Genomic DNA, 14463 nt, shown 5'->3' with positions numbered 1-14463 from the left:
ACAACACAATACTGTAAATAAAGTAATAGCACAGTATTTATTCCATTGTATACTTTTGTATTTTTTTCATATTGGCCAGTCACTAATTGGATGCATAATTGGATGCATTAGTTAAAACTTCTTAAGGCTGAAATCCCGTTAACGGGATCGATATGACAACAGCCAGTGAAAGTGCAGGGCGCCAAATTCAAAACAACAGAAATCTCATAATTAAAATTCCTCAAACATACAAGTACACATCAATTTACAGAAAAACTCATAATAAATGTTGATGAAAATACAAGTGCAATAACCTGAGAACGGCACTCAAAAAACAAATAGAGATATCCGCCATGTTGGAGTCAACAGAAATCAGAAATAACATTATAAATATTCCCTTACCTTTGATGATCTTCATCAGAATGCACTCCCAGGAATCCTAGTTCCACAATAAATGTTTGATTTGTTCGATAAAGTTCATAATTTATGTCCAAATAGCTTCTTTTGTTAGGGCGTTTAGTACACAAATCCAAACGCGCGTGCAGGACCAGCCGAACGTCGGACGAAAAAGTTCAAAAAGTTATATCACAGTTCGTAGAAACTGAGTATAGAATCAATCTTTAGGATGTTTTTATCATAAATCTTCAATAACGTTCCAACCGGAGAATTCTTACGTCTATTAGCAACTGGGACTGAGGAGCAGGCAATTTACTCTGGGCACCTATTTCATCCAAGCTACTCAATACTGCCCCCAGCCATAAGAAGTAAATGGTTTCCTGTACGACTGTACTGCTGCTATCTGAGTCATGAGAAGGGAGCAGGTATTTTCCTAGAGTCATTATTGAATTGGTTTGGGTTAAGTCGGTTGGAGCGCTTGAGTACCCTGTGTTTTAGTGCTCAGCTCTAAACCTCAGTCAGAAGCAAACCTGGGTTCAAACACTACTTCAAATATTTCAAATAGTTTCAGCATGTACTTTAGCCTGCCTGAAGTTCCAGGTGGGCGGGGCTCACACGTTTTGGAAGTTTCCTATTGGTTTCATTGCAACATACAACCTCAATGAAGCTAATGTAAAGTATTACCAATGATGTCCAATAGTATGTGAACCCAGGTTTGCATTGCAGTGCTATGGAAGTCTCTAGAGCTGTTACAGGCTGGATGATCGGCCAGCTGCACTCTGCGGCTTTATCACATGGTCCAATCAGCAGAGAGCTCCTTTCCCTCTATACCTCTAATTAACTGGCCTGAGGGGGAGGAGGGTGGATGTGTGTGTGTGCATATGCGTGTGTGTTGAGACCAGGGCAGCCATGCAGTCAGGCCTCGCTCCTCTCAAATCGAATCAAATCTTATTGGTCACATACACGTGTTTAGCAGATGTTATTGCTGGTGTAGCGAAATGCTTGTGCTTCTGGTTCCAACAGTGCAGTATCTAACAAGTAATATCTAACAATTTCAGAACAATAGACACAATACACAAAAATCTAAAGTAAAGGAATGGAATTTAGAATGTAAATACGGGCTCAGTGGTCTACGGCATCGCAGTGCCAGCTGTGCCACTAGAGAACCTGGTTCGAGTCCAGGCTCAGTCACAGCCGGCCACGACCGGGAGACCCATGGGGCGGCGCACAATTGGCCCAGCGTCGTCTGGCATAGGGAAGGGTTGTTCTTGTCCCGTCGCGCTCTAGCGACTCCTGTGGCGGGCTGGGCGCAATGCACGCTGACACGGTCATGTTGACACTAATGACTTCAAAATCCCCTCCTCCCCCTCTTCTGATCCCTTCCTATCCCCACCTCAGAACACCCTCTTCAGAATCCTTTCTTCGGACCTCTTCAGACCTACCACTACCCCATTCAGACCCCTTCTTCAGACCTCCTCCTACCCCCCTTCAGAACCCCCTCACCAGACCCCTTCCTGTCCCCCCTTCAGGCCCCCTCTTCGGACCCCTCCTACCCCCTCTTCACCCCCTCCTTCCCCAATCTGTCATACCCTCTCCTACCCCCCCATCCCCATTCCTTCTTCAACAGAGCCCCTGTTAGTGTTGTGGACTGGGGTAGGAGCTACACGCGGTATGGCTATGGGACAAGCGTTATGGGACAGGGGCTAATTTTAGCAGCAGCTGTCACTCTTGGCCTTCTCTACTCACACATAGTTTAGTTTGAGGGGTGTGGCCGTAGAGCATGTTGAAACTCTGGTCAGGTGGGCTAACCCTAACCCTACCCTGCCCCTAACCCTACCCTACCCTACCCCTACCCCTAACCCTAACCCTAACCCTACCCTACCCTACCCTACCCCTAACCCTAACCCTACCCCTACCCCTAACCCTACCCTACCCTACCGCTACCCCTAACCCTAACCCTACCCCTACCCCTAACCATAACCCTAACCCTACCCTAACCCTACCCTCCTGTAAACTTTCTAACTTGCGCCTTTGAAAACTTTTGAATTTCCTCTAAGATCTTAGAGCAAAGATGGGAAATATATAATGTTACAACTGTCACGCCCTGACCTTAGGAATCCTTTTAATTCTCTATTTGGTTAGGTCAGGGTGTGACTAGCGTGGGCAATCTATGTTTTCTATTTCTTTGTTGGCCTGGTATGGTTCCCAATCAGAGGCAAACCTGGGTCTATCGTTGTCTCTGATTGGAGATCATATTTAGGCAGCCTTTTCCCCACCTGTTGTTTGTGGGATCTTGTTTTTGTGTAGCTGCCTGTGAGCAGCGCAGAACATCACGGTTCGTTCTCTTCGTTTTGTTTTTGGTGAGTTTCATATTTATTAAACATGTGGAACTCTAAGTACGCTGCTCCTTGGCCCATTCATTCAGACGATCGTGACAACAACAAGGAAAGCTTGTTGAAGAAGAAAGAAACACTCCTGGCCATATTCACCTCGCAAGGCATTACAGAGTAACTGGTCTCCAGTAGTCAAATCTAATCAAACTGTATTTATACAGCACATTTCAGACATGGAATGCAACACAATGTGCTTCACAGGAAAAAACGAATGAAAACATGGAAAATAACTAAAGGCTGGGGGCATAATAACTAAAAGCTGTCTCTCCTTGTCTCTTGGTCACACTCAGGTTCTTTGGCAGGCTATTCCAGAGGCTAGGCGCATAGTAATTAAAGGCTGTCGCTCCATGCCTCTTGGTCCCCCTCAGGTTCTCTGGCAGCTATTCCAGAGGCTGAGGGCATTGTAATTAAAGGCTGTCTCTCCATGCCTCTTGGTCCCCCTCAGGCTCTCTGGCAGCTATTCCAGAGGCTGAGGGCATAATAACTAAAGGCTGTCTCTCCATGCCTCTTGGTCCGAGGCTTTGGGATAGTTATAAGGCCAGTGCCAAAGGACCTGAGGAACATACTGGGTACATAACTTAAAAGCATGTCTGTATTTGGGCATTCTGTATGTTTTGCTGTTGACACACGGCTTTCTTGGGTAGACCAGACAGGAGAGCATTACAGTAGTCAAGCCTGCTTGTAATAAAATCATGGATGAGAGTCTCTCCATATCAGTCTGAGTAAAAATGTTTGTCTCGAAATGGAGTTCAGAATCTAAAATCACAACTAGATTTTTTGACCAGGTGTTTTGTCTTTATTTCCTGTGGATTCAAATGTGCGGCCAGATTCTCTCTCTGTGCTTTGGCTCCAACAATAATTACCTTGGCCTTGTCAAGATTTAGCTGGAGGAAGTTGAGCCATCCCAGAGTATCTAGTATCTAGTAACCCTAACCCTAATGGACTAGGAGTAACTAGAATCACACAGTAGTGGACCAGGACTAGGAGACTAGGATAGACTAGGACTAGGGGACTAGGATAGACTAGGACTAGGGGACTAGGATAGACAAGGACTATTAGACTAGGATAGACTAGGATTATTAGACTAGGACTAGGATAGACTAGGACTAGGGGACTAGGATAGACTAGGACTACGAGACTAGGATAGACTAGGACTAGGGGACTAGGATAGACAAGGACTAGGAGACTAGGATAGACTAGGATTAGGAGACTAGAATAGACTAGGAGACTAGGATGGACTAGGAGACTAGGAAAGACTAGTAGACTAGAATAGACTAGGAGACTAGGATAGACTAGGACTGACATCCTGACCCACTCAAGCATGTGGTTAAATGTCACTGATAGTTGGTGTGGACCTGAGAGCCACACACACACACACACACACACACACACACACACACACACACACACACACACACACACACACACACACACACACACACACACACGCACACACGCACACACACACACATTCTGTGTGAGCAATCGATACCTGCCCTAGTTACATGACTATTGTCGGCATCTCAAACATTCACCTATGTGGAGAACGTTAGCATTAGCAGCTAATAGTCCACATGACTATTAAAATGTGTCTGTAACTGATTTACATTGTTAACACACTGAGTTGAATGTGTCTGTAACTGATTTACAGTGTTAAAACACTGAGTTGAATGTGTCTGTAACTGATTTATTTAATTAGTTAAATGGTTCAAGCCAACCCACTCTCTGTTGATGTAAACTTTAATGCATCTTTTTTTTTCATTTTCTCCCCAATTTCGACCAATTGGTAGTTACAGTCTTGTCCCAACGCTAAGACCTTCCAGCTGGTTGGTTGGTTCCTAACGCTAAGACCTTCCAGCTGGTCCCAGTCTGCTGTTATATCAGCTGGTTGGTTCCTAATGCTAAGACCTTCCAGCTGGTCCCAGTCTGTTAAATCAGCTGGTTGGTTCCTAGCGCTAAGACCTTCCAGCTGGTCCCAGTCTGCTGTTATATCAGCTGGTTGGTTCCTAATGCTAAGACCTTCCAGCTGGTCCCAGTCTGCTGTTATATCAGCTGTTTGGATCCTAACGCTAAGACCTTCCAGCTGGTCCCAATCTGTTATATCAGCTGTTTGGATCCTAACGCTAAGACCTCCAAGCTGGTCCCAGTCTGCTGTTATATCAGCTGGTTGGTTCCTAACGCTAAGACCTTCAAGCTGGTCCCAGTCTGTTATATAAGCTGGTTGGTTCCTAAAGCTTAGACCTTCCAGCTGGTCCCAGTCTGCTGTTATATCCGCTGGTTGGATCCTAACGCTAAGACCTTCCTACTGGTCCCAGTCTGCTGTTATATCAGCTGGTTGGATCCTAACGCTAAGACCTTCCAGCTGGTCCCAGTCTGCTGTTATATCAGCTGGTTGGATCCTAACGCTAAGACCTTCCTACTGGTCCCAGTCTGCCGTTATATCAGCTGGTTGGATCCTAAAGCTTAGACCTTCCAGCTGGTCCCAGTCTGCTGTTATATCCGCTGGTTGGATCCTAACGCTAAGACCTTCCTACTGGTCCCAGTCTGCCGTTATATCAGCTGGTTGGATCCTAACGCTAAGACCTTCCAGCTGGTCCCAGTCTGCTGTTATATCAGCTGGTTGGATCCTAACGCTAAGACCTTCCTACTGGTCCCAGTCTGCCGTTATATCAGCTGGTTGGATCCTAACGCTAAGACCTTCCAGCTGGTCCCAGTCTGTTATATAAGCTGGTTGGTTCCTAACGCTAAGACCTTCCAGCTGGTCCCAGTCTGCTGTTATATCAGCTGGTTGGATCCTAACGCTAAGACCTTCCAGCTGGTCCCAGTCTGCTGTTATATAAGCTGGTTGGTTCCTAACGCTAAGACCTTCCAGCTGGTCCCAGGCTGCTGTTATATCAGTCTGTTATGTGTGTGTGTGTGTGTGTGTGTGTGTGTGTGTGTGTGTGTGTGTGTGTGTGTGTGTGTGTGTGTGAGGGGGGGGAATACATTCTGACTTCCCTTCTGATATTGTATCAGCTCACCACCCAGGGCTTTTACTTGCAACATAGTTAATACCACTTAAGAGGAACAATGGGAACATATTGAAGACACACATGCTCATCCCCAGAATATGTTGTCTATTTTGAAAGAATAAAGCTGAGAACATTAACAACTATATAGTTAACTACAATATGGAGGAAAATGAAACCAATATCGCTCCCTACAAACACAACCCTATGGAACGATCCTTGGATATATTGTCACAATTCACTGATACGTTGACCCACATGGAATACTAAAGGCATAGAAACCGTAAATGACTTGTTAACAGGAAATACATATATTTTTTTGTGGATTGACTAATGTAGATATTTTCAAATTCGTATAACTTCAAAGTTCAATATCACAACATTTTGATTTTAAGTATTTTGGATATCAGGACAATCTTGAGGGAATTCTATGAGTCAGAACATTTAATTTTGGTAACTCTTTACGATAAGGTTCCATAGCTAGGAAACGTTAGCCAGCTAGCTAGTCAAACATGTGGTTTCCATATGTTTGATACCGATCCATTTATTCCATTCCATCCATTACAATGAACCTGTCCTATTATAGCTCCTCCCACCAGCCTTCTCTGACTTACACTGAACAAAAATATAAACTCAACAAGCAACAATTTCAAAGATTTTACTTAAGTTACATGTAAAACTCTGAAAATGTAAATAAATTCATTAGGCCCTAATCTATGTATTTCACATGACTGGGAATACAGATATGCATCTGCTGATCACAGATATATTAAAAAAGGGTGTGGATCAGAAAACCAGTCAGTAGTTAGTGTGACCACCATTTTCCTCATGCAGCATGACACATCTCCTTTACATGATCAGGCTGTTGATTGTGGCCTGTTGTTCTACTCCTCTTCAATTGCTGTGCGAAATTGCTGGATATTAGCGGGAACTGGAACATTTTTGTACATGTCGATCTTGAGCATCCCAAAAACAGAAGGTAAGATCTCTGAAATATCAAGAACCTCAAGGCTAGTGGGCAGTATTCGGAAGTTCGGATGACTGATGTGCCCAAAGTAAACGGCCTGTTATTCAGGCCCAGAAGCCAGGATATGCATATAATTGGTAGTATAGAATAAAAAAAATCACTCTGAAGTTTCTAAAACTGTTAAAATAATGTCTGTGAGTATAACAGAACTGATATGGCAGGTGAAAACCCGAGGACAATCCACCTGGATTTTTGTTGTTGTTGAGGTTAACACTTGTCTATGGGATTTTCAAAATAAATCCTCCCAGATTGCAGTTCCTATGGCTTCCACTAGATGTCAACAGTCTTTAAAAAGGGTTTCAGGCTTGTTTTTTGAAAAATTAACTAGAATTTGTAGTTTTTCAAGGTGGCTCTAATTTTGACTGTAGTCTTGTGGCGCGCGTGGATAAGGGCGGGCACTTCGTTATTTATCTTCGGTAATGAACATACTATTCTCCGTCTTAAATTTGATCATTTATTTACATATTAGGGTACCTGAGGATTGATTAGAAACGTTGTTTGACTTGTTTGGATGAAGTTTATTGGTAACTTTTGCGTTTGCTTTATCTGCATGTTGAACGACTGGAACGGGTGGATCACTGAATCAAACGCGCCAACTAAACTGACTTTTTTTAGGATCTAAAGAAGGACTTTATCGAACAAACCAACCATTTGTTGTGTTGCTGGGACCGTTGGGATTGCAAACAGAGGAAGATCTTCAAGTTAATTATTTTATAGCTAATTCTGACTTTTGTGACGCCTCTGCTGGTTTGGAAAATGTTTTTAATGCTTTTGTATGCTGTCCTCAGATAATCGCATTGGTGTGCATTCGCCGTAAAGCCTTTTTGAAATCTGACAAAGCAGCTGGATTAACAAGAAGTTAAGCTTTTAAATGAAGTATGACACTTGTATTTTCATGAATGTTTAATATTACTATTTTTGTATTTTGAATTTCGCGCTCTGTAATTTCACCGGAAGTTGTCAAGATGGGGCGCTAGCATCCGACCTAGCCTTTAGAAGAAAACAACAAACCAAGGGTGCATACGTAAATTCACTCTGCCCCTTTTCATGACGATACCAGCAGCCACTTGAGTAAGTGAGAGATAGCCAGCTACCGCCTAAGCTAGGCAAGACCACAACACAAACAAATAGCTACAAGTAGTGAGTGTAGTTACAAATGGACTGTACTAAATAAATTAAATGTCTTACCTGTGATGAAATGTTTTCCACACACATGTAGCCTACTGGGACACCTCGTCCCCACAACGCCCTACTAATCAACGTTTACCAATACCTTTGCAGTGAGGTGAGCAAAACATTCCAGAAATGTAAACAACTGTGAGTTTACCCAAACTGGAGATGGTGGATCCATCCCATGACAGGGATCTGGAATCTTCTATTGACCAACACTACTATTCCAACAGCAACATGGATTGCGGGGATGCCTTAACTCAGGCTGACCATAAAAACCCGGCAAGCACTTGGTCTCTGCCAAAAGATGTAGGAACTCATCCAGTGACATTAATTTAAATAACTCCACCGGCAATGACTTCAACAATGCTTCCAAAGTAAGTGATCTGATCTCCATAAATCAAAAGCTGGTTATTTTAGATGAAATGAGAAAGAACCAAGATGATCTGAATATCACCCTCGCACTTCAATAATACAACTTGAGGGCAAAGAGAATACAAGGCTAGAGGGCAAACCAGAAAACAAAGTAGACTATGTATCCATGACAACAGAGCACTTAAAGAGATAAACAGACACGCAGTATGCAGGATAACGTAATATAATCTGGCATAGAAGAGGTCGAATCTAGAATGAGGGAAAGGGGAATAGGGGAAAGGGGGATATCTAGTCAGTTGTAAAGGGAAAGGGGAAAGGGGGATATCTAGTCAGTTGGAAAGGGAAAGGGGGATATCTAGTCAGTTGGAAAGGGAAAGGGGATATCTAGTCAGTTGTAAAGGGAAAGGGGGATATCTAGTCAGTTGGAAAGGAAAAGGGGGATATCTAGTCAGTTGTAAAGGGAAAGGGGGATATCTAGTCAGTTGTAAAGGGAAAGGGGGATATCTAGTCAGTTGGAAAGGGGGATACCTAGTCAGTTGGAAAGGGAAAGGGGGATATCTAGTCAGTTGGAAAGGGAAAGGGGGATATCTAGTCAGTTGGAAAGGGAAAGGGGGATATCTAGTCAGTTGTAAAGGGAAAGGGGGATATCTAGTCAGTTGTAAAGGGAAAGGGGGATACCTAGTCAGTTGTAAAGGGAAAGGGGGATACCTAGTCAGTTGGAAAGGGGGACACCTAGTCAGTTGGAAAGGGGGATACCTAGTCAGTTGGAAAGGGGGATACCTAGTCAGTTGGAAAGGGGGATACCTAGTCAGTTGGAAAGGGAAAGGGGGATATCTAGTCAGTTGTAAAGGGAAAGGGGGATATCTAGTCAGTTGTAAAGGGAAAGGGGGATATCTAGTCAGTTGGAAAGGGAAAGGGGGATACCTAGTCAGTTGTAAAGGGAAAGGGGGATACCTAGTCAGTTGGAAAGGGGGACACCTAGTCAGTTGGAAAGGGGGATACCTAGTCAGTTGGAAAGGGGGATACCTAGTCAGTTGGAAAGGGAAAGGGGGATACCTAGTCAGTTGGAAAGGGGGATACCTAGTCAGTTGGAAAGGGAAAGGGGGATACCTAGTCAGTTGGAAAGGGGGATACCTAGTCAGTTGGAAAGGGAAAGGGGGATACCTAGTCAGTTGTAAAGGGGGATATCTAGTCAGTTGGAAAGGGAAAGGGGGATATCTAGTCAGTTGGAAAGGGAAAGGGGGATATCTAGTCAGTTGGAAAGGGAAAGGGGGAGACCTAGTCAGTTGGAAAGAGAAAGGGGGACACCTAGTCAGTTGGAAAGGGAAAGGGGGATATCTAGTCAGTTGGAAAGGGAAAGGGGGATACCTAGTCAGTTGGAAAGGGGGATACCTAGTCAGTTGGAAAGGGGGATATCTAGTCAGTTGCAAAGGGAAAGGGGGATACCTAGTCAGTTGTAAAGGAAAGGGGGATACCTAGTCAGTTGTAAATGGGGATACCTAGTCAGTTGGAAAGGGGGATACCTAGTCAGTTGTAAAGGGAAAGGGGGATACATAGTCAGTTGGAAAGGGGGATACCTAGTCAGTTGGAAAGGGGGATACCTAGTCAGTTGTAAAGGGAAAGGGGGATACCTAGTCAGTTGGAAAGGGAAAGGGGGATACCTAGTCAGTTGTACAACTGAATGCCTTCAACTGAAATGTGCCTTCTGCATTTAAACCAACCCATCTGAATCAGAGAGGTGCGGGGGACTGCCTTAATCGAGATCCACGTCTTTGGTGCCCCGGTGAACAGTGGGTTAACTGCCTTGCTCAAGGGGCAGAACGACAAATGTTTACCTTGTCAGCTAGGGGATTTGAAACAGCAACATTTTGGCCTGAGGCATCTGTGCACGAGTTCATACACAACATGATCAAAGGTATCTGCTCGTCAAACACCTCATTCTAAAATCATGGGCATTCATCTCGAGTTGGTCCCTCCTTTGCTGCTATAACAGACTCCATTCCTCTGGGAATTCTTTCCACTAGATGTTGTAACATTGCTGCTGGGAATTTCTTCCATTCAGCCACAAGAGCATTAGTGACGTCGGCCACTGATGTTGGGCGATTAGGCCTGGCTCTCAGTCGGTGTTCCAATTCATCCTAAAGGTGTTCGATGGAGTTGAAGTCAGGGCTCTGTGAAGGCCATTTCTGTATGGATAAACCATTTCTGTATGGACCTCACTTTGTGTATAGGGGCTTTGTCATGCTGAAACAGGAAATGGCCAAACTGTTGCCACACAGTTGGATGCACAGAATCGTCTAACAGTGTTTCTTAAACTTTTTCAGCCTGGGACCCAAATTAGACATTCTGTGTTTTCCTGGGCCCAAGCTTATGAAAACATGCAACTATACGTAAATATTTCATTACCCTTATGCCTAAAACAAATGCAATATAGACAGAAACAAATAACAATTAAATGTACAATTAAATGAAATACTCATATAAATTGCTATTCGTGTTCATTTCCCCCCATTAAAATCACTCTTACGTATCTGTCTAGGTTGGAACTGTTGCTGTTAAAAGACAATAAATGATTTTCATTCTGAACTGGAATGAGTCTATTCTGGGCTCCGTTTTAACCAGTGCAACCCTGAGGTCATGCTAAGCATGGAGTCTGTTTCTGTACTTGTTTTTTACGTATGCCAGAGTTGAGAACCCTGACTCACATGGGTATGTGGTGCCAAACTGGATCAGAACATCTACTGCTTTCTCAGTCAGGCAGGAGACCGCTTCCTGCTGCAGATGAACAACCCAGAGTGTTTGCCTCAAAAAGCATCTTGCTTCAATCAATTTATTCCAGTTCAGAATAAAAAAAGATTTGTATTTGTATTATGCTAATAATTTTGCACGCCCAATTTTTCAGTTTTTGATTTGTTAAAAAAGTTTGAAATATCCAATAAATGTCGTTCCACTTCATGATAGTGTCCCACTTGTTGTTGATTCTTCACAAAAAAATACAGTTTTATATCTTTATGTTTGAAGCCTGAAATGTGGCAAAAGGTCGCAAAGTTCAAGGGGGCCGAATACTTTCGCAAGGCACTGTATCTTTTTGTTTTCTCATGATTTGGTTGGGTCTAATTGTGCTGCTGTCCTGGGGCTCTGTGGGGTGTGTTTGTGTTTGTGAACAGAGCCCCAGGACCAGCTTGCTTAGGGGACACTTCTCTAGGTTCATCTCTCTGTAGGTGATGGCTTTGTTATGGAAGGTTTGGGGATCGCTTCCTTTTAGGTGGTTGTAGAATTTAACGGTTATTTTCTGGATTTTGATAATTAGTGGGTATCGGCCTAATTCTGCTCTGCATGCATTATTTGGTGTTTTACGTTGTACACGGATGATATTTTTGCAGAATTCTGCATGCAGTCTCAATTTGGTGTTTGTCCCGTTTTGTGAATTCTTGGTTGGTGAGCGGACCCCAGACCTCACAACCATAAAGGGCAACGGGCTCTATGACTGATTCAAGTATTTTTAGCCAGATCATAATTGGTATGTTGAATTTTATGTTCCTTTTGATGGCATAGAATGCCCTTCTTGCCTCGTCTCTCAGATGGTTCACAGCTTTGTGGAAGTGACCTGTGGCGCTGGAAGTTACCTATCTCTCTATCTATGCCAGGGGAGCTAACCCTTAGAGCCAGATGAGAAACGGCTTGACTCTTTATAGGTAATAGTGTGCCATTTGCGACAATCCCTGTAGCATGATTACCATTAAAGACTCTATACTTACCCTTTTACAGAAACCCTCCTCTTCTCAGTCATTTGACATTCACTTCAAACCTGGGTTCAAATGCGATTTGAAATCAATTCTAATATTGTATCTCTGCTTGATTGAGCTTGTTGGACCCATAGAATATTCAAAAAAACTGCAAACCCCACCCCACTGCAGGTAGGTTGGACAAAGGATTTAAAGTATTTAAAATAGTACTTCAACCCAGGTGTGACACTATTAAAAAGGCTCGGAGATGTGCTAACAGACATTACGTGTAAAATGTTGAATGGGAGTAAGGTTTCCTTTATAATAAACAACCCTCTTAGCACTGCGCTCCATGTCAACGTATCTTGGGCTGTACAGTGTTTGTCGGAGTCAAGTATATATATCGGAATGACAGGGACGTAACAACACGGCCAATAGTATTTCCATCTGTCGCTTGCTGCTCCTCCCTGTTTCTCCGTGTGCGTGTGTGTTTCTGTGTGTGTGTGTGTGTGTGTGTGTGTGTGTGTGTGTGTGTGTGTTTTGTCCATCTCAGAGTCTCTCGTACAACTGATTCTCTGCACTCCAACTACAGCTCAGAGCAGAGAGCTACTGACGCTTTTCATCCCTCTTAATGACCGCTAAACTGTGAACCGGTCAACAAACTGAACATAACAGTCGTAGCTGTAGAGGTAGCTATAATAACCAACAGCCAATCACTATCCACCAATTTTTTTGTTGTTGTTGTTGTTGTTGACATTTTCCTTTAACACCAACTGTCCACCACACATTTTCCTCCCTCAACAACACAAAGATACATGAGTTTAACACTGAACAATACGAACCACATCAGCAGAGAGAAAGATAAAGATTTTACATGGTTTATGTCTTGTCTATTTCACTTGTTTTAGCAATGATAATATGTTTCTCATGCCAATAAAGCCTATTGAATTGAGAGAGAGGGAGAGAGAGAGAGAGAGAGAGACAGAAACAGAGGTAGACAGAGAGAGAGAGAGAGAGAGAGAGAGAGAGAGAGAGAGAAACAGAGGTAGACAGAGAGAGAGATTTAGAGGAATTGGTTTTGGGACTTACTGCAAGGGCTTGGAGCCTCTCCTTGTGAAGTTCAGCCTCAGCCATCCTGTAACGCACAGGAGAGAGAGGTCAGTGACAGCCTAGCAGGGGGAGAGAGGTTGGCTGACTGCCTGCGTCTGGGTCTGTGTCCAGGTGGAGGGACAGAGTGCCAAGCTGGTCCTGTATGGGTCCTGTAGTTGCTGTTATCCAGTCAAAGTGAGAGCTTTCTCATTCACTGGCCATGTGCCTGTACTGATCCTGCTGCCTGGCGCTCGCATTCTACCTCCCTCCCTCCTCCTCCTCCTCCTCCCCCTCCCTCTCTCCCTCCCTCCCTGGTCATGTATGTAGTGCAGCAGAACCAGCTGAGTAATGGAGAGATTGACATTTTTCAGCCTGACGTCTGAAGGTTCAGCTTGGCTGCTATAGTCTCTGGCTCTGTGCAGGGACAGGAGAGAGGATACCTGGGATCCACAGCAGGGAGACAGACATGCAGGAAGTGGGGATACCGGAGGACCATTTATCAGTTCAGAGTGACAGCCTACACCTGAGAACCAAGACCGAGAGAGAGAGAGAGCAGGTGAGAGAGAGAGAGAGAGAGAGAAAGGGCAGAGAGAGAGAGACACCGAGAGCTTGGGCTCCTGAGTTCTCCTGAAATAAAGTAGAATTAGAGTTGGATAAAAAAGGACTTATACAAGATAATAACCTCAACATCAAAACCTTAAATCCAAATCACAATTCCAGACCTAAAACCCTGATTTTGGACAAAGTGACCTGAAAAGACTATTACTACCAACTTCTATCAAACCAAAACCTGCAGAAGAAACACAGAGGAAACCTGGCATGGCACAGTGCTATATTAACCAGACCATCCCCTGGCATGGCACAGTGCTATACTAACCAGACCATCCCCTGGCATGGCACAGTGCTATGTTAACCAGACAATCCCCTGGCACAGTGCTATATTAACCAGACCATCCCCTGGCACAGTGCTATATTAACCAGACCATCCCTGGCACAGTGCTATATTAACCAGACCATCCCCTGGCACAGTGCTATATTAACCAGACCATCCCCTGGCATTGCACAGTGCTATATTAACACAGACCATCCCCTGGCACAGTGCTATATTAACACAGACCATCCCCTGGCACAGTGCTATATTAACCAGACCATCCCCTGGCACAGTGCTATATTAACCAGACCATCCCTGGCACAGTGCTATATTAACCAGACCATCCCCTGGCACAGTGCTATATTAACCAGACCATCCCCTGGCATTGCACAGTGCTATATTAACACAGACCATCCCCTGGCACAGTGCT

General features: G+C 44.1%; 1 protein-coding gene across 1 annotated transcript in view; it reads right to left on the bottom strand.

Moving 5' to 3' along the window:
* LOC139409623 (PALM2-AKAP2 fusion protein-like) overlaps positions 1–13377 on the bottom strand; it is a 73954-nt gene extending 60577 nt beyond the window's left edge. The window contains exon 1 of the mRNA XM_071155044.1: positions 13163–13377. Within this exon, the coding sequence (XP_071011145.1) occupies positions 13163–13207 (45 nt within the window). The 5' untranslated portion in view covers positions 13208–13377. The remainder of the gene's footprint in view (positions 1–13162) is intronic.
* Positions 13378–14463: the final 1086 nt, after the last annotated feature.

This window comes from Oncorhynchus clarkii, chromosome 5, assembly GCF_045791955.1.
Source record: "Oncorhynchus clarkii lewisi isolate Uvic-CL-2024 chromosome 5, UVic_Ocla_1.0, whole genome shotgun sequence".
NCBI classification, from domain to species: domain Eukaryota; kingdom Metazoa; phylum Chordata; class Actinopteri; order Salmoniformes; family Salmonidae; genus Oncorhynchus; species Oncorhynchus clarkii.
The sequence above is the reverse complement of the archived record's forward strand: the minus strand, read 5'-3'. Positions and strand labels throughout refer to the sequence as shown.